Source organism: Ursus arctos, unplaced genomic scaffold (genome assembly GCF_023065955.2).
Source record: "Ursus arctos isolate Adak ecotype North America unplaced genomic scaffold, UrsArc2.0 scaffold_31, whole genome shotgun sequence".
NCBI classification, from domain to species: Eukaryota; Metazoa; Chordata; class Mammalia; order Carnivora; family Ursidae; genus Ursus; species Ursus arctos.
The window spans coordinates 5,368,359-5,390,495 of record NW_026622997.1 but is presented as its reverse complement, the minus strand read 5'-3'; the positions used below and the strand labels follow the sequence as shown (position 1 = coordinate 5,390,495).

The 22,137-nt window shown below is 36.5% G+C and overlaps 1 protein-coding gene across 2 annotated transcripts in view; it reads left to right on the top strand.

The window, feature by feature from the left end:
- The window catches only part of EXOC2 (exocyst complex component 2), a 248,708-nt gene that overhangs the window by 171,696 nt on the left and 54,875 nt on the right, over positions 1–22,137 (top strand). For both annotated transcript variants that reach the window (XM_026511359.4, XM_026511361.4), the window contains one exon: positions 3,632–3,773. In XM_026511359.4, the coding sequence (XP_026367144.1) occupies positions 3,632–3,773 (142 nt within the window). The remainder of the gene's footprint in view (positions 1–3,631; positions 3,774–22,137) is intronic.

Genomic DNA, 22,137 nt, shown 5'->3' with positions numbered 1-22,137 from the left:
ATTGCATGGTGCACTGGGTGTTATACACCACTAATGAATCATCGAGCCTTACATCGGAAACCGGGGATGTACTGTATGGTGACTAACATAATATAATAAAAAATCATTAAAAAATAATAATAATAAATAAATAAATAAATAAATAAATAAATGTACTACATAAGTTTCATAAATTATCTTTTTGAATTCTTACAACAAAATTTATGAGGTACTGTTGACCTTAATTCTGCTTTGTCAGACATTAATACCGCCACTCCACTTTCTGTTTCATTTGCCTAGTATCTATCTGCCCATTCATTTATTTTCAACCATTTTTTTTTAAATTAGAGTATGAATTATATACAGTAAAACACAGATCTTCAGTGTACAAATAGGTGACTTTTAATGCATATATATATATATATATATATGTCCCAGTATCCACCACCTGGATCAAGACATATTTCCCTCGTGCCCCATTCCAGTCAGTAGGGACCCTTCTCACCAGTGTTTTGATTTCCGTCAGGATATATTAGTTTTGCCTGTTCTTTAACTTCATGTAAAATGGAACCATACATCTTTTCTGTCTAGCTGCTTTTGCTCCAACTTAATAATTTTTAAGATTCATCCAAATTTATTGCATCTATAAGTAATTTATTTTCTTTTATTGCTGAGTTTGGATAACTCAAATTTGTTTAATCATTCTCATGGTAAGAGACATTGGATTGTTTCTAGTTTAAGGTTTTGGTTTTTTTTTTTTTTTAAGATTTTATTTATTTATTTGACAGAAAAAGAAAGCACAAGCAGGGAGAGTGGCAGGCAGAGGGAGAGGGAGAAGCAGGCTCCCCACTGAGCAGGGACCCAATGCAGAGCTCAGTCTCAGGGCTCTGAGGTCATGACCTGAGCCAAAGGCAGACGCTTAACCCACTGAGCCACCCAGGTGCCCCAGTTTAAGGTCTTTATGAATAAACTTTTTGTGAACATTGCTGTGAAAGTCTTTTGTGGACATTTGTACTCTCTCATCTTGGAATTGCTGGTCATGGAATAAGTTGATTAGGAATTCTGAATAGTTTTCCAGAGTGGGTGTCTCATTTTACTTCTCATTTTATAGCAGTTTATGAGTATTCTACTTGCTCCATTTTGTCCTTACGAACGCTTAATATTACCGTTCTTTTTTATTTTAGCCAATTCTGTTGCTTTCATTGGCTTTCTCTGATATAATGATGTTAGGCCCTTTTTCTTACACATTTAGATACTCATATTCACATATCTTCTTTTTGGAAGTGCCTCGTCATTCATTTGCCTATATTTTAATTGGATTGTTTACCTTTCTATTAGTGATTTTTAGAAATCTGTATATAAGTTCTTTGTCAGATATATATTTTTCCTCCCAGTCTCTGGCTTGCTGTTTTGTTTTTACAGTGCTGTCTTTTGAGTAGAAATTTTTAATTTTGATGAGATCCAATTTATCATTTTTAAAAATGTTTAATGCCTTTTATATCCTGTCAAAATCTTTACCTGCTTCAGTGCCCTGAATATTTTTTCCCAGAGGCTTTGTAGTTTTATCTGTTACATTCAGGTCTATGAGCTATCTTTTATTAAGTATTGTGTTAATATTGTGTTATTATTATACATATATTATTATAGCTTTAGAATATGTCTTAAAATGACAGTTTTACTTATTTCATGGTATTTTTTCTTAACTCTATTGCATGGAGTAGGATCTCTAGTACAATCTTAAATTAAGTGGTCGGAGGGGATATTTATCAAGTCCTTTTTTTGTCATCTGTTAAAAGAATTCCACTTCATTATAACATATTCTTTTTATTTACTTGTAGATTCAGTTTGCCAGCAGTTTGTTAAGATTTTTATGTTTTTGTTCATGAGTTGTAATTTTCTTTTATTGCAATATTCTCGTCAGGTTTTGACATCAGGTTTTGCTTATCTCATTAAACAAAGTAGGAAATGTTCTCAGGCTCTGTTCTATGAAAAAGTTTGTGTGTGAAATTTCTTCCTTAAATGCTTGTGTGAAAGCATTTTAAATAATGGACTCAGTTTAATACATAGAGGATATGTGTGCCATTTTTAGAAATTGTGTTTTTCAGTTTTTCAGTTTCCTCTATGTAGTCATACTTACTGACATAAAACTGTAATAACCCGTTAAACAACCCACTTTTGTTATTGGTGCTTTTCTTTGAGTTTAATTTTCTCTTTTTCTACTGTTAGTATTTCCTTTTTGAATGGCTCCTCTCTTTCAAGTATTAGCATTTTATTTCACATGTCTAGAGTATCTCTTATCATCTGTTTAGATTGATGTTTCTAAATATTAGAGAAAGAGAGGGATGAAGGAGAACTCAAAGTTCATTGCCTGCCACTGTTATCCTCAATCGTTCATCCTTCTCAGTCTGATATATTTACTTTTAGGATACAGCCCTTTGTCAAGTACATGAGTGATATATATTCTTTGAATCCTTGTATAACTAAAAATATGTTTCTTGGACTCTGTTGAGTGAATGACATCATGGCTTAATATAGGATTCTTGGGTTGAATTCCTTTTATTCCTGTGGATATTATTCCGGTGACTTTAAGTTCCCGTGCAACATCTGAGAAATCTGATGTCAGACTCATTCTTCTTTGTAAGTAATCCATTTTTTTTTAACTGGAAGCTTAAAATTTTTCTCTCTCTCTTTTTTAATTATTTAGAAATCTGACACTTTAACAGTTTTTGCAGCGCCTCGTAAATCTAGCCTAGAACCCAGCAAGCCTGTTCAAATTGCAAAGTCAGTCTTTAGATCCAGAAATTTTATTCTGTTGCTTGTTTAATTCTTGTCTCTTCTGTGACAGTTCATATTCTTCTACTTGAATTTCTGTTTCCTTTCATATGAGAGTTTGTGGATCTGTCTTCTAAGTTTCTTCCTTCATAATTTCCACCTCTTTACATTTTTTACTCTGTGCCTTGAAATACTTATTGCACTTAATTTCAGTCTCTGTAGTGACCATTGAGTCCTCCAGTTAAACTACTGAGTTGTTATCTTTGAAAATCATGCGTGTTCTCTCCGTAAGTCTTGTTTTGTATTGTACATTCATCTCCTTAAAGGTTTTCATTATTTTTCTAAGTTCAAGTTGTTGCTTGTCTTTTCTACAGCTTAATTTCACTCCATGACAGATATTCCTCTTTGTAGATGCTTGACTTATGGTGTAGAAGCAGACACATCACCACTAGTCCACCGCAGAGGCCCTTGAGCCAACAGACTCTGTATTCCCAAATTTAGCGCTCTGCCCACCTACTCTGCAACTTCTTGGCCTCTTGAGTGCCAGTGAGACCAGGCATAGGCTCGTAGGACTGAGGCTACATTCCTCATCCTGTTCTGCTTCTACTGCCATCAGGAACTCACAGTTCACGTGGGCTGAACTTTCTATGTGTAGTCCATACGTGGGGATTAATTCCTATTAAATAAGTTGTGTTGAGGGAGTGGTCTTTGTTACTGAAAAATAAATAAAATAAAATAAAAATCATGATTTTTTTCCTGTAAAATGATAAAGGAAAAATGATAAGTACTTGTAAAATGTGCTGAAGTATTTATATTATTTTACTTTTTCCCTCGTGCTCAAATAAAAAACTCATAGTTATTCTTTATTATGTGTTTATAGGTTAGCATGGCCTCGTTAAAAGAATTAGACCAAAGACTCTTTGAAACTTACATTGAGTTGAAAGCAGATCCTATAGTTGGCTCCTTGGAACCTGGAATTTATGCAGGCTATTTTGATTGGAAAGACTGCCTGCCTCCAACAGGTAAACGGTTTCAAGTTACTAACGTTCTCTAGAGGTAGTCCAGTGCATCTGGAGTAATAAATATGGATTTTATCAATTAGTGTATTCTTAAAATGCTTTTCTTTTTATTCATATTTTTTCCCATTAGTTTGATTTTAACTTTTTAGTAGCTTAAACCCATTTTTTGATAGTTTGGAATTTAGTGCACTTTTTATTATTCATACTTAAAACTTAAAATTATTCTTAAATTCCAGAAAATAATTATACCTTATAATATTGGATCATTTTAGTAATGCATATTTGCTTCCCAGGATATGTCTTTATTGCATAGATAGAACAGACTATGAGTGACAGTTTTATACAATGACTTTGTGACTGTCATCAAAAAATTTATGTAAGAAATTTGGTCACTTCTGTATAAGACCTAATTATTAATGCTGACAAGGTGAAGGATAGAAGAAAAATGTTTAGGAGAATGATTATTATAGTAATTAAGCAAAGAAAATTGAACCACAGAAGGATGACTGACACAATTCCAGTTTTATCTCGTGACATCAAATGAAAGTCCCTTAAATCACACTTCATAATACATATTTTAAAATTATCTGTTGCTTACTGAGTCAAATAAACTTTTTGATGGATCAGATAGTTATTCCTTTGTATGAAATGTGTGGAATACATAGAACCCAGCTCCCTAATAACATTTTTGCCTAGAAGTAGTCTTACATAGAAGTGGTCATGTTTATATTAGACATAGATTCTTTTTGAATGTATATAAATAGATGTACCAGTGAACTGTTAACAGGTTTGAGTTAATCTTCATTCTTTTACCTAATTGCTTTAAACACCTTTTTTTAATTGTGTAATGCTTTTATTAGATGGTGATAAAATTGTTCAATCTTTAAACACCTTAGGGTTTTTATTGTGTAGTGTTCACTTTAGGTGGTAACAATATAGTGATGTCGTAAGTCAAAACTAAAAACTAGAATCATGAAATTAAAAATATTTTAGGCGACCTTAGGTATTTTATGTTCTGAAATCACAGCCATTATAGTCATCTGAGGCTTTCTACCTACGTGTGGCCATAATTAATCTTTTTTCCTTAAATTCTGTTACTTTTCTATATACATACTTTACTGTGTCCAGACTGGGTTACAGTTCATATCCCAAATATATCCTTTTAAAGTTTAAATCAGATCCTATCAGTGTCTTAAAATCCTTGCAATATCTTCCCATTAAACTTACAGTAAAACGTGCAGTGCAGGGCAGGCCCCGGCCTGGTGCCCTTTGCCCGCCACTTACGAGTGCACCCCATGGCCTCTCTCCGGCTGTATTTTAGCACAGTGAGCCTTTTTGTTGCCCAGACTTTCCATGTCCTTCCACCTTACCTCTTCAAGCCTGTTTTTTCCTTTGCTTAGGCAGTAATTCTCCTTTATCTTCATAGAACTGCCTCACTTTTGTCATTCAGGTCTTAAACTTAAATATCACCATACCAGCCACCAACCTGAAGAAACGACATGGCCAATGGACAATCGGCATGGTGTTTTAAATTTAACTTGTGAAAAGTACTCATTTTATTTGTAAAATAATTATTTACAAGGGAGAATGCTGTATCTGTGGTTCTAGCACTGGCCTTTATACTGGTTGAACTTATTAAAGCTAAACCCATGAGGTCATAGTTAGTGGGTTGATTACCAATTTAAGTGAACAAACATGACTTTTAACAATAAATTATTCTCAGGATCATCAGTCAATAGCGTCTGGAGGTTTTGATCTACAATCCCTTTTTCAAAATTCTTGGGCCCAGATGACTTTTGGAATTTTGGTATTTTTGGATTTTAGAAAGATATAGTGCATGTGCCATATATTATGTCACATTCCCAGCAAGGATTTCTGCAAGGAAACATGAATACTTAGATGAAGAGTGATAATCAGTATCCTTAATCAGGTCAGGTGAGAAAATGCCACCAGAAGAGTTCATCACAAATTTGCAAATTCACAAACAGAAAATTTTGCCTCTTGAGTTCTGTATCTTCAGTATCTAAACTACTGCTTGGTACATAATGCCTGCTCAGTAAATATTTGTTCGGTAACAGCACCAATGACCTCTTTATAGCTCCCACAAGTGCCTTGGCTAGTGTCCTCGCTGCCTGGTCATCACTTCCCTGACTGGCCTATGCGTGCTTCAGAGCCCACCTCTGAAAGGAGTGCTTTTTCTGGCAAGTCTTCTTCCCATCAACCCTGACAGGATTGTTTTTTTTCTGAATCCCTATTATACCTTTTAACCTCTCTTATAATTCTTTAGTACATAAACATAATATGCATATTTTGTGTTACCTGTCTTTTATTGCCCCATTTGGGGAGAGTTTTTAAACAGATATGTGGAGATTTCTTTTCACATTGATAGACTTCCAAATTATTTAAGTATTTTTATAGAGCAGTGACTGAAAGTTTCAGAATTCCAAGGGATGGATATCAAAAGGGTTTTTCTTTTCTTTTTTTTTAAGATTTTATTTATTTATTTGAGAGAGAGACAGTGACAGAGATAGAGAGAGCACAGGTGGGGAGGAGTGGGAGAGGCAGGCTCCCTGCTGAGCAGGGAACCTGATGCGGGGCTCCATCCCAGGACACTGGAATCATGACCTGAGCCGAAAGCAGCCGCTTAACCAACTGAGCCACCCAGGCACCCCTCAAAAGGGTTTTTCAATAAAATCTCTTTATTTTCTACTCAAGGTAATAATACACAATACTCAGATATTGCCCCTACTGTTCTTAGACCGCTGCTGGTGAAGGTGAACTAAATGTCACTGCCCTGTCCTTTCTCCCCAGTCTTAGAAGAACTAGACTAAAAGAGCTGAACTCTCTGGACCAGCCCGATGCCTGATTTCTGCTTCTCCCTTGGCTGGCCTGCCTCCACCTTCTCTTTAAGATGGCTGAGAAGGATGGCATCCAGTGACCACTTTTCCTTTCTTATTTGGGGCACCTCCCCTTGTGTATATGTATATAAATTATCTTATGGGAAAAGAAAAGCCTTAGTTTTGCTGTACCAAATTTTTGTGGAAGTAGTTTAGCAATCTCAGGTATTCAAAAATAAAGGAGTTGTTACGTGGCAGGCCATGCACGTGCACACACATGCACACACATGCACACACATGCACACATTCATGTACATCCTAAGTTTTAAGTGTCTTGCAGACAGATGGTTTCAGTTATTTGTGTCCTCATAACATCTGATTCAGTGCCTTGCATATAATTATCACTTACTACTTGTGGTTCTAATTTTCTAGATTTCAACCATCTTAAGATAACGAAATTATTTATAAGCTCTTGAGAGTCCGGGGGTAAGGCTAGGATATTAGGCACTGAACCAGCAGTGTGGTCACCCTAACTATAAATCACAATCCCCACAGTAACTCCCCATCACTCTTCTCTTTGCAACCCAGCTTTTAAAAAGTTGTCTTCCCTCAAAGAGTCCATGCTAATGCTATCTGTGTTACTGTGTCACTTGGTCTCTGATCCTGCAAAGTCTGCCTTCACCCCCCATTGAGACTATTCACACTGAAGCCACTTCCGATGCTATGCATTTGACCCTTGAACAACACGGGTGTGAACTGTGCAATTCCACTTATACGTGGATTTTGTTAATACAGCACAGCACTGTAAATGTTTTTCCTCTTCCTTATTTCCTTAATAACATTTTCTTTTCTCTAGCTTACTTTATTGCAAAAATACAGCATATAATACATAGAACATATAAAATATGTTTTAATCAACTGTTTATGTTATTGGTAAGTCTTCTGGTCATCAGTAGGCTATTAGTAGTTAACTTTTGGGGGAGTCAGAGTTATATGTGGATTTTCAGTTGTGCGGGGGTCAGCACCCCAATCCCCACATTGTTCGAGGGTCAGCTGTAGTTGGGAATCCGTGATGCATTCACTCCTTTTCATAGTCCATGTTTCTGTAGTACTTCCATTGTTGAACCCTCTTCCTGAGACTTTCTGTGGCATCTCTCATCCCACTGCTATTTGGTAGCCCTCAGTTTCCTTTGTGGATTGGTTTCTCTTCCTTTGCATAGCCTTGCACTCCTGATATGCTCAGGACTCTATCTTTCTCTGTTCTTGCCAGACTGTCTTCAGACTCTCTCTGAGCAATTTCATTGACTAATGGTAGACTGACTGGTGCCTCCAGCATCAACGTCTGCAGTCTAATCTCTCTCCTCTGAGCTCAAGGTCTGTCAACCTTCCTAGTAGACATCTTCATTGGAACATTCCAGAGACCTCTTCAGCTTAGCAAGTCCAAAAGTAAGCTCATCAGTTTCCTTTCTCATCATCTTCAGATCAGCTCTTTCTGCTGCCAGACCTCCTCACACTGGGAAGGGGTGAAGACATCAACCAAGGCCCCCCTTCCCTCTTGTTCCAGCAAACAGTTAGTTGCAGGTCCCCTCTTTCCCATTTCTGAGTTCTGCCCCTCATCATTTTTGTTTCTTATCAGGATGCTTGAGGGTTCTCTTGGTGCCAGCACCCAATCTTGCCTGTTTCAGGTTCACCTCTAACTTTTTGAAAAGCTCATCTTTCCAAACTATAAATGGGATCTGTCATTTCTCTGCTTAAAACAGTCCAGGAGGACCCATTCTCCCTCAGGCTAAAACCTAAAATTCGTAGGCATTGCTAATGCTTACACTTGGCATGTGGCGGCTGTCTGTTACCTGCTTCACACTCCTTCCCTGTACCTCTCAGGCATCCCTTCTATAGGCAGCAGGCAGTCAGAGCTACTTCAGTCCTGACAGCGCCATGCCTCTTCCGCTCTTGCTCTTTCCTGATAATTAGGCACTCCGTCCTCTGGGAAGCTTTCCTTCCTGCCTCCTTGCACACCTCCAGGTTGGGTTGGTCTTCCCCATCCCTCCTGCTCCTGATGCAGTTTTCTGTCCCTTGTAGCACTGATACATCATCTGCTTGTTGCTGTTCTTCTGTGCTCAGACGACTTAGCACAGTGGCTGATTTTTTCATATCTACACTCTCAGTGTTCAGCACAGTCTCAACATAACAGAAGATGCTCTGTATATGTTAAGTGAATGAAGATGGGTAGTTTATTAGTATACAGTTTTACTAAATGTGCAGGTCACTCCTTGGTTTGTTATCTTTCAAGTATTTGCTATATGGTTTTGTAGTGATTTATCTCAATTTTATTTTCATTAGGAGGCTTAATCATGTGATCTAGTTTCCATTATTATTCTTACTCACTTTTTTAGGGTGGCGCACAATAGATATTCATATTTGTTGAATTGAATTTAATTAAAATAAGCCTTTTGGCATTCATTTTCATATCTTCTGTGAATTCTCATATGCTAGCCTTATGCACTCTCTAAATTTTGAACAATTGTATTTGAGTTAAAATGTGAGTATAAAGTATATCCAACATATCAGCAGTTCTATGTGACATTGCCTAGTTTAAGTGAATTTAGCTAAATTCAATATTATCTCCAATGATTAGCATGTATTGGACATAATTGTTAGCACTGACATTGTTCTTAAATTATCTTCTTTATCTTAAATTATTCAAGGTTATGAAATTACTTGTGATATTTCTGTGAAAATAGGAAAAATCATGATGCAACCACTCCCAAGTTTCCTGCATGTTCAGTGATTACTACAGTAAGACTTGGTCACTAAGCTTCAGTGTCCACAAGCAGTTGCTCATATCTATCTCCATTGAATCTCTAGTTGTTACGTGAGAAACATAATTTACTCATGAGCGATGCAGAGGAAGGCTGTCTTTCCACCTCCTTCCCCAACCCCAGAGTTGGAGCTTCTCCCAATAAGCAGGTGCCTCTAGCATGCTGAAGACCAGAAATAGCAGTCAGAATTCCTGATGGGGTAGGATGTAGGTCTTTCTCATCAGCTCACCCCTTTAGAGGGTGTCTTTGGAAAAGAGTAATTCAAGGGGTTTTCTCGTCTCTAAAGGGGCACAGTCCTGTCACTACTTCAGAGGCTATGATTGCTGGTCATTGTTACTCCATGGTAGATCCTAGAACATGGCCTCAGTGAGGAATCACAAGAGGGCAAGGAGTGTGGGAATGGCAGTGCCAGGCTATTAGAGATTTTTGGTTTCTACTTCATCTAATTAGGTGATTCAGTGATTCCGAGTTTCCAGGTCTCCCCTTTGTAATATTTATTTAAGGTACTCAAAGTTTCTTCTCTGTTATCTTCATATTTTCTCAGCCATGAAATTTAACTAGTACAGCCATTGATGTGAATAATAATGGTTTGTGGCCTCTGGATAATTTTTTAATAGAAAATTAAGATTCTACTGGCCATGTGACATTAAGTGATAAGGCTTTTTACCTTTTATTATTATTGTTTTTAAAGACTAAACATCCTTTCAAGAACAGAGGGCATATGGCACTGCAGTGTCAGCAGTTTATTTACTCTTTCTCAGATTCCAAAAACACTTAGAAATTGTCAGTGTTCGTTTCACTTTTATGAACTGTTTTTAGTTCTGTTCTTTGTATAGTTTTGACTTCATGATCACTAACCGAACCTCAGTCTTGCATAGTCATATAGTGATTTTTAGTTTGTTTAAAGTTGACTGAAGTTGAGACCTCATGTAAAGTGAACAACCAAAATAGTTTGACTATTAATCTTCCAAAATAATTTCAATTAACAACTTTAGTATTATCTTTAGAGTTTTCATCTTGAAAAACTGAATTTTGCAAATCATATAGGTAAGGGATTACTTATTACTGTAGTTAGCAATAAATTTAGTTTCCGATACTGTATGTAGTAATTTAAAAAAAAATCCAGTTGATTAATTTCATGATTCAAGAGGAGATATCCGTTAGAGCCATAGCTATGCTTTTTTAACCTGACAGTTGGATATTTAAATTGCTGTCACCTCTTTATATGTGTATATGTCAGGAAAGATTATTCTAGGTAGTTCTGAGTCACCTAACTGATTGTTTAATTGTTCTATTATCCATAGTTATTAAGAGCTCTGAGTATTAGCATTTGATAAATTTTAGCTAAATTAGGAATATTATTCTCCATTTGCAAAAATACACATGGAACTTCATATCTTCAAAATAGATTAAATAAGAAAAATAATTTTTCTTTAAATTTTACTTAAATTTGATTTTAATAATTTTTTCTATCTGAAGGACATACAAGTTTATGTATATTCCTTATACATATAAAACTTAACCATTTTTATATAAAGTAATTGATTTTTAATAATTTTTTATTGAAGTATAGTTGTCATATTAATATTAGTTTCAGGTGTACAACATAGTTATTCAGTAATTCTGTACATTATGAAATGGTCACATAGTAAGCTCTTAGTTTCCATCTGCCGCCAAAGTTATTAAAATATTATTGATTATATCCCCTATCCTGTATTTTTCATCCCTATGACATTTTTATTTTATAACTGAAAGTTTGTACCTCTTAATCCCCTTCATCTATTTCAGCCATTCCCCCCACCCACTTCCCCTTTGATAACCACCAGTTTGTTCTGTGTATGAATCTGTTTCTGGGTTTGTTTGTTTTGTTTCTTAGATTCCACATATAAATGAAATAATATAGTATTTATTTTATTCTGTCTGACCTATTTCACTTAGCATAATACCCTCTGGGTTCATCCATGTTGTTGCAAATGGCAAGACCTTGTTCTTTTTATGCCTGAGTAATATTCCATTGTATATATATCCATTCATCGTTTGATGGACACTTGGGATGCTTCCATATCTTGACTATTGTAGATAATGCTGCAATAAACATAGGGGTGCATGTGTCTTTTCATGATGTTCATTGTTTTTGTTTTCTTCAGGTGAATACCCAGAAATGGAATTACTGGGTCATATGGTATTTCTATGTTTAATTTTTTGAGGAATCTTCAAATGGTTTTTTGTAGTGGCTGTACCAATTTACATTCCCACTAATAGTGCACAGATGTTCCCTGCCTCCACATCCTCACCAGCACTTGTTAGTTCTTGTATTTTTGAACTAGCCATTCTGACAGGTGTGAAGTGATATTTCATTGTGGTTTTGATTTACATTTCCCTGATGATAAGTGATGTTGAGCATCTTTTCATTTGTGTCTTGGCCATCTCTATGGCTTCTTTGGTGAAATGCCTGTTGAGGTCCTCTGCCCTTTTAACTGGATTACTTGTGAGTTGTTTTTTTGGTTTTTTTATTTGTTTGTTTGTTTGGTGTTGAGTTATACGAGTTCTTGATATAGTTTGGATATAACCCGTTAATGGGTATTATCATTTGCAAGTATCTTCTCACATTCAGTAAGTTAGTTGCCTTTTCATTTGGTTGATGGTTTCCTTTGTTGTAAAAAAGGTTTTGGTTTGATGTAGTCCCAATTGTTAATTTTGCTTTTGTTACCCTTCACTGAGGAGACAGGTGTAGAAAAATTCTGCTAAAGCTGATGTCCAAGAGGTTACTGCCTATGTTTTTGTTTGTTTGTTTTTTTAAGATTTTATTTATTTATTTATTTATTTATTTATTTGAGAGAAAAAGAGAGAGCATGAGCAGGGGGGCAGAGGGAGAAGCAGGCTCCCCACTGAGCAGGGAGCCCGACATGGGGCTCAATCTCAGATCCTGGGACCATGACCTGAGCCAAAGGCAGATGCTTAACCCACTGAGACACCCAGGAGCCCTCTGCCTATGTTTTCTTTTAGGAGTTTTATGGTTTCAGGTCTCACATTTAGGTCTTTAATCCATTTTTTTTAAAGATTTATTTATTTGAGAGAAAGAGCATGCATAAGTGAAGGGGGAGGGGTGGAAGGAGAGAGAGAGAATCTCAAGCAGACTCCCCTCTGAGCGCAGACCCTGACGCCAAGCTCAATCCCATGACCCTGAGATCCTGACCTGAGCCAAAATCAAGAGTTGGATACCTCACTGACTGAGCTATCTAGGTGCCCCAGTCTTTAATCCATTTTGAGTTTATTTTGTGTATAGTAGAAGAACGTGGTCCAATTTCATTCTTGTGCGTGCAGTTGCCCAGTTTTCCCAAGACCATTTATTGAAGAGACTGATATATATATATTTTTTGCATTGTATATTTTTGCCTCCTTTGTCATAGTTTAAGAGACCATATAAGCATGGGTTTATTTCTGGGCTGTCTGTGCTGTTCCCTTCATCTTTGTGGCTATTTCTGTGGCAGGACCATATTGTTTTGATTATTATAGCTTTATACTGTATCTTGAAATCTGGGGTTGTGATACCTATAGCTTGTTCTTCTTTCTTAAGATTGCTTTGACTATTTGGGGTCTTTTGTGGTTCCATACAAATTTTACGATTATTTGTTCTAGTTCTGTGAAAAATGCTATTGATATTTTGATAGGGATTGCGTTGAGTTTGTAGCTTGCTTTGAGTAGTGTGGACATTTTAACTCTTCTAATCCATGAGCATTTCCATTTGTTTGTGTCATCTTCAGTTACTTTCATCGGTGTTTTATAGTTTTGAGTGTACGGGTCTTTCACCTCCTTGGTTAAGTTTATTCCTATGTATTTTATTATTTTAGGTGCAATTATAGATGGGATTTTTTTTAAATTTCTGCCACATATTATTTGTGTATAGAAGTGCAACAGATTCCTGTATATTAATTTTGTATTCTGCAACTTCACTGAATTCATTTCTGATATTTTTTTTGGTGGAGTCTTGAGGGTTTTCTATGTTTAGTATCATGTCATCTGCAAATAGTGACAGTTTTATTTTTTCCTTAACAAAAGTTGGATGTCTTTTTTTTCTTGTGATTGCTGTGGCTAGGACTTCCAGTTCTATGTTGAGTAAAGGTGGTGAGAGTAGATATCCTTGTGTAATTCCTTATCTTAGAGGAAAAGTTTTTGGCTTTTTGTCAGTATGATTTTAGCTATGGGTTTTTTAATATGTGGCCTTTTGATGTTGAGATATGTTTCCTGTAAACCCACTTCGTTGAATTTTCATCATGAACAGATGTTGAAGTTTGCTAGTTGCATCTATTGCAGTGATCATATGATTTTTATCCTTTAATTTGTTAATATGATGTATCACATTGATTTGCATATATTGAACCATCCTTGCATCCCTGGAATAAATTCCTCGTGATTATGGTAAATGATCCTTTATATGTACTGTTGAATGCATTTTGCTGGTATTTTGCTGAGGATTTTTTCATCTGTGTTCATCAGTAGTGTTGGGCTGTAATTTTTGTTTGGTAGTCTCTTACTGGCCTCATAGAATGAATTTGGAAGAATTCCTTCTTCATCATTTTTTGGGGGGAATAGTTTGAGTAGGTAGTAATTCTTCCAAAATTTGGTAGAATTCACCTATGACACCATCTCGTCCTAGACTTTTGCTTGTTGGGAGTTTTTGGATTACTGGTTCAGGAGCATTACAAGTAATCATTCTGTTCTAATTATTTATTCCTGATTCTGTCTTGGAAGATTGTATGTTTCTAGGAAGTTATCTCTTTCTTGTAGATTGTTCAGTTATTTAACATGGAATTGTTTTAGTAGTTTCTTATAATCCTTTGTATTTCTGTGTGTCAGTTTTAACTTCTCATCTTTTATTTCTGATTTCATTTATTTGAGTCCTCTCTGTTTTCTTGATGAGTCTGATAAAGCGTTCTCTGTTTTGTTTGCCTTTTTAAAGAAACTGATCTAAGTTTCATTGATCTTTTCTGTAGTTTTTTTTAGTCTTCATTTTGTATTTTCCACTCTGATCTTTATTATCACTCTTCGTCTACTAAAATTAGGCTTCATTTGTTCCTCTGTTTTGTAATTCCTGTAGCTTGTAATTCCTGTAGGTTAGATTGTTTATTTGAAATTTTTCTTGTCTCTTGATTGCTGTAAACTTCCTTCTTAGAACTACTTTTGCTGTGTCCCAAAGATTTTGAACCATTATGTTTTCATTTATCTTTAGATATTTTTTTATTTTCTCTTTGATTTATTCACTGACCCATAGTTTTGTAGTAGCATGTTGTTTAGCCTCCTTGTGTTTTTGTTTTACAAGGTTTTTTTTTTATTATTGATTTCTAGTTTCATAGCATTGTGGCCAGAAAAGAAGCCTACTATGATTTCAGTCTTCTTAAAATTATTGAGAGTTGTTTTGTGGCCTAAACATGTGATTTATGCAGGAGAATGTCCCATGTGCATTTGAAGAGAATGTGTATTCTACTGTTTTTGGATGAAATGTTCTGTATAAATCTCAGTCTGTCTGGTCTTATATGTTGTTCAAAGCTGTTTCCTTATTGATTTTCTATCTGGTTGATCTATCCATTGATGTAAATGGGGTATTAAAGCCCCTGACTATTACTGTGTTTCTGTCAGTTTCTCTCCTTATGTCTACTAATACTTGCTTTATACATTTAGGTGCTCCTATGTTGGGTGCATAGATGTTTACAATTGTTATATCCCCTTGCTGGATTGATAACCTATATCATTATATAATGCCCTTCTTTATCTCCTGTTCTCCTTTCTGTCCAAAGTCTTTTTTGTCTGATGTAAGTATTGCTACCTCACTTTGTTTTGTTTTGTTTTTTTATTGACTACCATTTGCATGGAATATCTTTTTCCATCTCTTTACTTCCAATCTGTATGTGTTTTTAGGTCTGAACTGAGTTTCTTGTAGGCTGCATATAGATAGTTCTTATATTTTTTTATCCATACATTCACGCTTTGTCTTTTGATAGGAGGATTTGACCATTTACATTTATTTATGTATTTTTTTAAATTACATTTAAAAATTTTAAATCTAGTATGATTAACATACAGTGTTAAATTAGTTTCACGCATACAATATAGTGATTCCAAAATTCTATACATTACTCAGGGCTCATCGTGATAAGTGTCCTCTTAATCGTCCCCTTCATGTATTTCACCCATCTCCCATCAACACCACCCCACCCCAGTAACCATCAGTTGTCTATAGTTAAGAGTCTGTTTTTCATTTGTCTCTTTTTTTTCTTTGTTCATTTGTTTTGTTTCATAAATTCCACATAGGAGTTAAATCATGTGGTATTTGTCTTTCTCTTATTTCACTTACCCTTATACACTCTAGATCCATTCATATTGTTGCAAATGGCAAGATTTCATTCTTTTTTATGTTGAGTAATATTCCAGTGTGTGTGTGTGTGTGTGTGTGTGTGTGTTCACACACATATATATGTATACACCACATCATCTTTATTCATTCATCTGTTGGTGGACACCTGGTTGCTTCCATAATTTGGCTATCGTAGATAATGCTGTTATAAACATAGGGGTGCATATCTCTTTTCAGATTAGTGTTTTTGTATTCTTTGGGTAAATACCCAGTAGTAGGATTACTGGATCATATGGTAATTCTATTTTCAGTTTTTTGAGGAACCTCCATACTGTCTTCCACAGTGGCTGCGCCCGTTTGCATTCCCACCAACAGTGTGTGAGGGGTTCTTTTTCTCCACATCCTCACCAACACTTATTGTTTCTTATGTTTTTGATACAGCCATTCTGACAGGTGTGAGATGATGTCTCATTCTGGTTTTGATTTGCATTTTCCTGATGATTTAGTGATACTGAGCATCTTTTCATGTGTCTATTGCCCATCTGTATGTTTTCTCTAGAGAAATGTGCGTTCATGTCTTCTGCCTTTTCCTTGACTGGATTATTTGTTTTTTGGGTGTTGAGTTTGATAAGTTCTTTATAAATTTTGGATACTAACCCTTTATGAGAAATGTCTGAATTCCTTTCTCAGTTCTAGTAGTTTTTAAGATGGAGTCTTTAGGGTTTTCTATGTATAGTATTACATCATCTGCAGATAGTGAAAGTCTTACTTCATTCTAACCAATTTGGATGCCCTTTGATTTCTGATTGCTCTAGCTAGGACTTCTAGTACTATGTTGGATAAAGGAGGTAAGAGTAGATACCCTGTCTTGTCTCCGACCTTAAGGGAAAAGCTCTCATTTTTCACCGTTCAGTATGATGTTAGCCCTGGATTCATCATACATGGTCTTTATTATATTGAAGTATGTTCCCTCTAAACCTACTCTGTTGAGGGTTTTTATCATGAAGGGATATTGCACATTGTCAGATGCTTTTTCTGCATCTACTGAAATGATCATATTACTTTCATACTTGTTGATGTGATGTCACATTGACTGATTTGAGAACATTGAACCCCCTTACATCCCAAGAATAAATCCCACTTGATCGTAGTGAGTGATTTTTTTTAAGTATTGTTGTATTCAGTTTGGTAACATTTCATTGAGGATTTTTGCATCCTAAAACAGGAGAATATAAATATTTTATGATCTCTACCTTTTAGAATCTATCTTTCAGACATTTTCACTGCCTGAACTCTGTTAGAGCCACTGCATAGTTATGTGGTTGGTTTTTGGTTGTTTTTTTTTTTTGTTTTTGTTTTTTTTTTTTTTTTTTTTGCATTTTTAACTTTAAATAATTCAAAGCTGAGGCTAGTTTAGCATTTGTAAAGAACAGATTTTAGAAGGTTGGAGATAGGGGCTCCTGGGTGGCTCAGTCTCATGGTTCATGAGATCAAGCCCTGCATCAGGCTCCATACTCAGTAGGATTCTGTCCTTCTGCCATTCCCCCACTAACTCTCTTTCTCTCGCTCTCTCTTTCAAAATGGATAAAAGATACTATTTTCTCTAACTCCATTCTTTTTTTTCCAAAGATTTATTTATCCATTTTGAATGGATATGAAATTTAAATTCAATTAATTAATATATAGTATATTATAGATTCAGAAGAAGAGGTCAGTCTTATGCCCAGTGCTCATTACATCACATGCCCTCCATAATGCCCATCACCCAGTTATCCTATCCCCCCACTCCCCTCCCCTCCAGCAACCCTCAGTTTCTTTCCTATGACGAAGAGTTTCTTGTGGTTTGTCTCCCTCTCTGATTTCGTCTTATTTTGTTTTCCCTCTTCAGATTGATTAAACACACACACAAAAAAACAAAATCAGTTCTGTATAGCTGAGGAATTAGAATTAAAATCAAATAGGTAGCAGTTGTAGTTAGAATTTTCTAAAAGTGATTGGCCTTGTTAGAAATACATTTTCTATAAATGCCAGTGCTTACATCAATGAAGAGCAGACAACAACTAGATATACTGTTTATTAGGGACTCTTGGTTGATCTGAATTACCTCAAAGACTTTCAGACTGATACCCTGCTACTTTTAGCTGGGATGCTCAGATTTGGCATATAGTAGGTATGTTAAGGAACCAATAGGATTTGGAAAATTGAAATTTGGATGGTAGGAAATTCCAAACCCCTAAAAGTTTCTCAAGAAGTAAGTAAGGTATTTGAAGTGATGTTGTAAGGGAAATTATTAGTGTGGTGATAGCAAGATGGCATGGTTGTGGTTTAGGAGATGAAACAGAGAGGCTATTTTGGAAGTCTTGGAGTGAAATGAGTGGAACTGTGAGCTTGGGTGGGGTCAGAGGATGGATAAACTAGATTTAATTTATAATGAACTGTGGGTAGATACGTTAGCATTATTAAATATAGTAAATATATTTACAACTTGGGGAGAACTCTTAGACAAGCATTTTTACATTTCGGTCAGCACAGTATCTGTTGTTTGCTAGGAAAAAAAATAATTAAATTTAAAAGTCGGTATGTGCAGGCAAGATGGTGGCAGAATAGGGGACCTCATTTCATCTGGTCCCTTGAAGTTAGCTGGATATCTATCAAACCATTCTGAACACACACGAATTCAACCTGAGGTGTAAGAAGATTTATCTAGATCTCTACAATCAGAAAAATGACTACTTTTTGCAAGGTAGGAGGTGCAGAACCTTGACTCTTCAGGGGAAATATTGGAAAGTAAACGGAGGTGGGAGCCTCCAAAAGCCAGCCAACAGAAAGTGATATAATATTGGAGCAAAAAATAAGAACCCTTAGAAATCTGCTTCAGTGAGATATACCTTTCTGAAAAGGGAACAGGGGAAGAATGGGGCAGAATTCTAGGTGGATCGTTGTGATCTCAGGATTCCAGGAGACTCAGAAAGAATGGGGGAGCCTGAACCTATAGAGTGCCCAAGCAGTGGAGCAAGGAGACTGATTATGGTCAGTGAACCCAGAAGGTACTCAGCTCCGGTCACCATAAACTGTGAGACGGACTGGTAGGGAGAACACTCTCAGCCTCATCACCCTGAAAAGGACTAGAAGGTTCGGACTGTTTAACATTCCAGGGGAGATATAAAACGGCTTGTGCCCATGACAAGGCAGCAGCTCTCAGGGCAGTGTGACCCCCAAAAGAACGCTGGAGCAACACCCAGCATGACCTGGGAGCTGCAGAAGAGGGTGCACGCGCGAGCCCACAGCTGCTAGCAATTGCAAAGTCACCAAGCACAAAACAGTCGCGGGCCCCTGGGATTCCCCCGGGAGAGTTGCAGCAGGCACCAATAGCGCAAGTCTGTGGAGTCTGGTACACACAGAAGTGGAGATGGTTTGATCTGGAGGGTTTATTGAAGAAAGGGAACCATGACCTTTTGGTTCTGGGCCATTAATTCCCGCACTGCCATATTTGCTCCAACCTTCTAAAGAGAAGTGGAAAGTCGCCAGGGAACAAAAGCCACACAGAGGATCAGCTCACATAAAGCCCATCCCCCTGACAAGGGGTGGGGCAACTCCACCCAGACAAAGACACCTGAGAAGCCAAGCAGCAGGCCCCTTCCCAAGAAGACAGACTGGAAGAACAGATGAATGATAAGCTCATTTCTCACAGGACTATAAAGCTCCAGCACCAGGGGAAAAGAATATAGGGAGCTCTAGGGAGCTCCAGGTGTTCCCTCAGGATTTGTTTATACTTCAAGCTAAAATTTTACATTTCTTTTTTTTCTTTTCATTCTCTCTTTTTTTTTTTTTTTTTTACCCTGTTCCCTTTTCAAATAGATTCTCATTTCCCAGCTTGTGTTAAGTTGCTTTTTAACTTTTTCTTCACATCTACGTTTTCTTGATTATGCAGCATAGTACTAGCCCATTTTTCATTCTATTCCATATATATATAAGTTCTGATTCCTTTGCAGTGTTGGGATATAGAGTCTTCTAACACAGAGGCCAAAAATCAATCAAGACCAGGCAGAGCACCCTCCTTTGTCCACCCTGAGAGATTATAATCTCTTTCCCCACCCCATGGCCCCTTTTAAAATTGTTTTGGATCATCTTGGCTTTGCTTGCATATCTGTGGTAGTTTCCAACCACTTCGGATATTTTCTAGGGTGCATTTTCCTTGAGTTATGGTTGATATTTTGGACTATGTTCATTTACTCAACCATCCCTTGACAGAATGACTAGGAGGAGGAACTCTCAAAAAAACAAAAGAACCTGAGACAATGTCTTCTGCCACAGAACTAATGGATATGGATATACACAAGATGTCAGAGATAGAATTCAGGATAACAATCATAAAGTCAATAGCTAGGCTTGAAAAAAGTATTAGTGACAATATAGAATCTCTAGGACAGAAATGAGATCTAAACAGGCCGAACTTAAAAATGCTATGAATGAAATGTAGTCTAAACTGGATACTCTAACAACCAGGGTAAATGAGGCAAAAGAACAAATCACTGATCTGAAAGATAAGCTGATGAAAAGGAAGGAAGTTGAGAAAACAGAGATGGGCAGCAGTAGCCCATGAAAATAGACTTAGAGAGATTAGTGATACCATGAAACATTCCAAAGTCAGAATTATTGGGAACCCTGCAGGGGTGGAGGGAGAGAGAGAAAGGACTAGAAGGTATATTTGAGCAAATTATAGTTGAGAACTTCCCTAATCTGGGGAAGGAAACAGGCATTTGTGTCCAAGAGGCAAAGAGGACCCCTCCCAAAATCAATAAAAATAGATCGACACCTCAACATATAATAGTGAAGCTTGCAAATCTTACAGCCAAAGAATCTATCCTGAGAATAGCTGGGGAGAGGAGAGTCCATACATATGGAGGGAAGATCATTAGAATAACAACAGACCTATCCACAGAGACCTGGCAAGCCAGAAAGGGCTGGCAAGACATATTCACAGTATTAAAGGAGAACATGTAGTCAGGAATACTTTATCCAGCAAGGCCGTCATTCAGAACGGATGGAGAGATAAAGAAAGCTTCCAGGACAGGCAGAAACTAAAAGAATATGTAACTACCAAACCAGCCCCACAAGAAATATTAAGGGGGATTCTGTAAGCAATGAGAGACCCCAAGAGTAATATAGACCAGAAATTAACAGAGACAATCTACAGAACCAGGGACTTTACAGACAATACAATGGCACAAAATTCATATCTTTAAATAGTTACTCTCAATGTAAATGGGCTGAATGTTCCCATCAAAAGACATGGGGTTTCAGATTGGATTAAAAAGCAGGACCCATCCATATACTGTCTACAGGAGACTCATTTTGAACCTAAAGACACCTCCAGATTTTAAGTGAGGGGATGGGGAACCATAAGCCATAAGCATAACCACACTTATGGACCTAAAAAGAAAACTAGGGTAGCAATCCTCATATCAGACAAATTAGATTTTAAGCCAAAGACTATAGTAATGAATGTAGAGGGACACTATATTATACTTAAAGGGTCTATTCAACAAGAAAATCTAACAGTTGTAAATATCTGTACCCCCAAATGGGAGCAACCAACTATATCAACCAATAAATAATCAAAATAAAGAAACATAGTAATACATTAATAGTATATACAACACAACAGTATATAAAAACAATAGTATACAATAGTATATAAACACAGTAATACATTAATAGTAGGAGACTTCAACACTCACAGCAATGGACAGATCATCTACAAAGTGTAAGATAGAAACGAGTTTTGAATGATACATTGGATCAGATGCACTTCGTAGATATTTACAGAACATTCCATGCTAAAAGAACACTCATTCTTCTCAAGTACACATGGAACTTTCCCAGAATAGATCACATATTGGGTCACAAATCAGGTTTCAACCAATACCAAAAGATTGAGATTATTATTCCCTGCATATTTTCAGATCAAAGTGTTTTGAAACTGGAACTCAACCACAAAAGGAAATTTGGAAGGAACTCAAATACTTAGAGGTCAAAGAGCATCCTGCTAAAGAATGAATGGGTCAACCAGGAGATTAAAGAAGAACTTAAACAATTCTTGCAAACCAGTGAATGAAAACACATTGGTTCAAAACCTATGGGGTACCGCAAAGGTGGTCCACAGAGGGAAGTACATAACCATCCAAGCCTCTCTCAAAAAAGTAGAAAAATCCCAAATGCACAAGCTAACCTTACATCTAAAGGGCCTGGAGAAAGAACAGCAAACAAAGCCTAAGCCAAGCAGGAGAAGAGAAATAATAAAGATTAGAGCAGAAATCAATGAAATAGAAACCAGAAACCGTAGAACAGCTGAACAA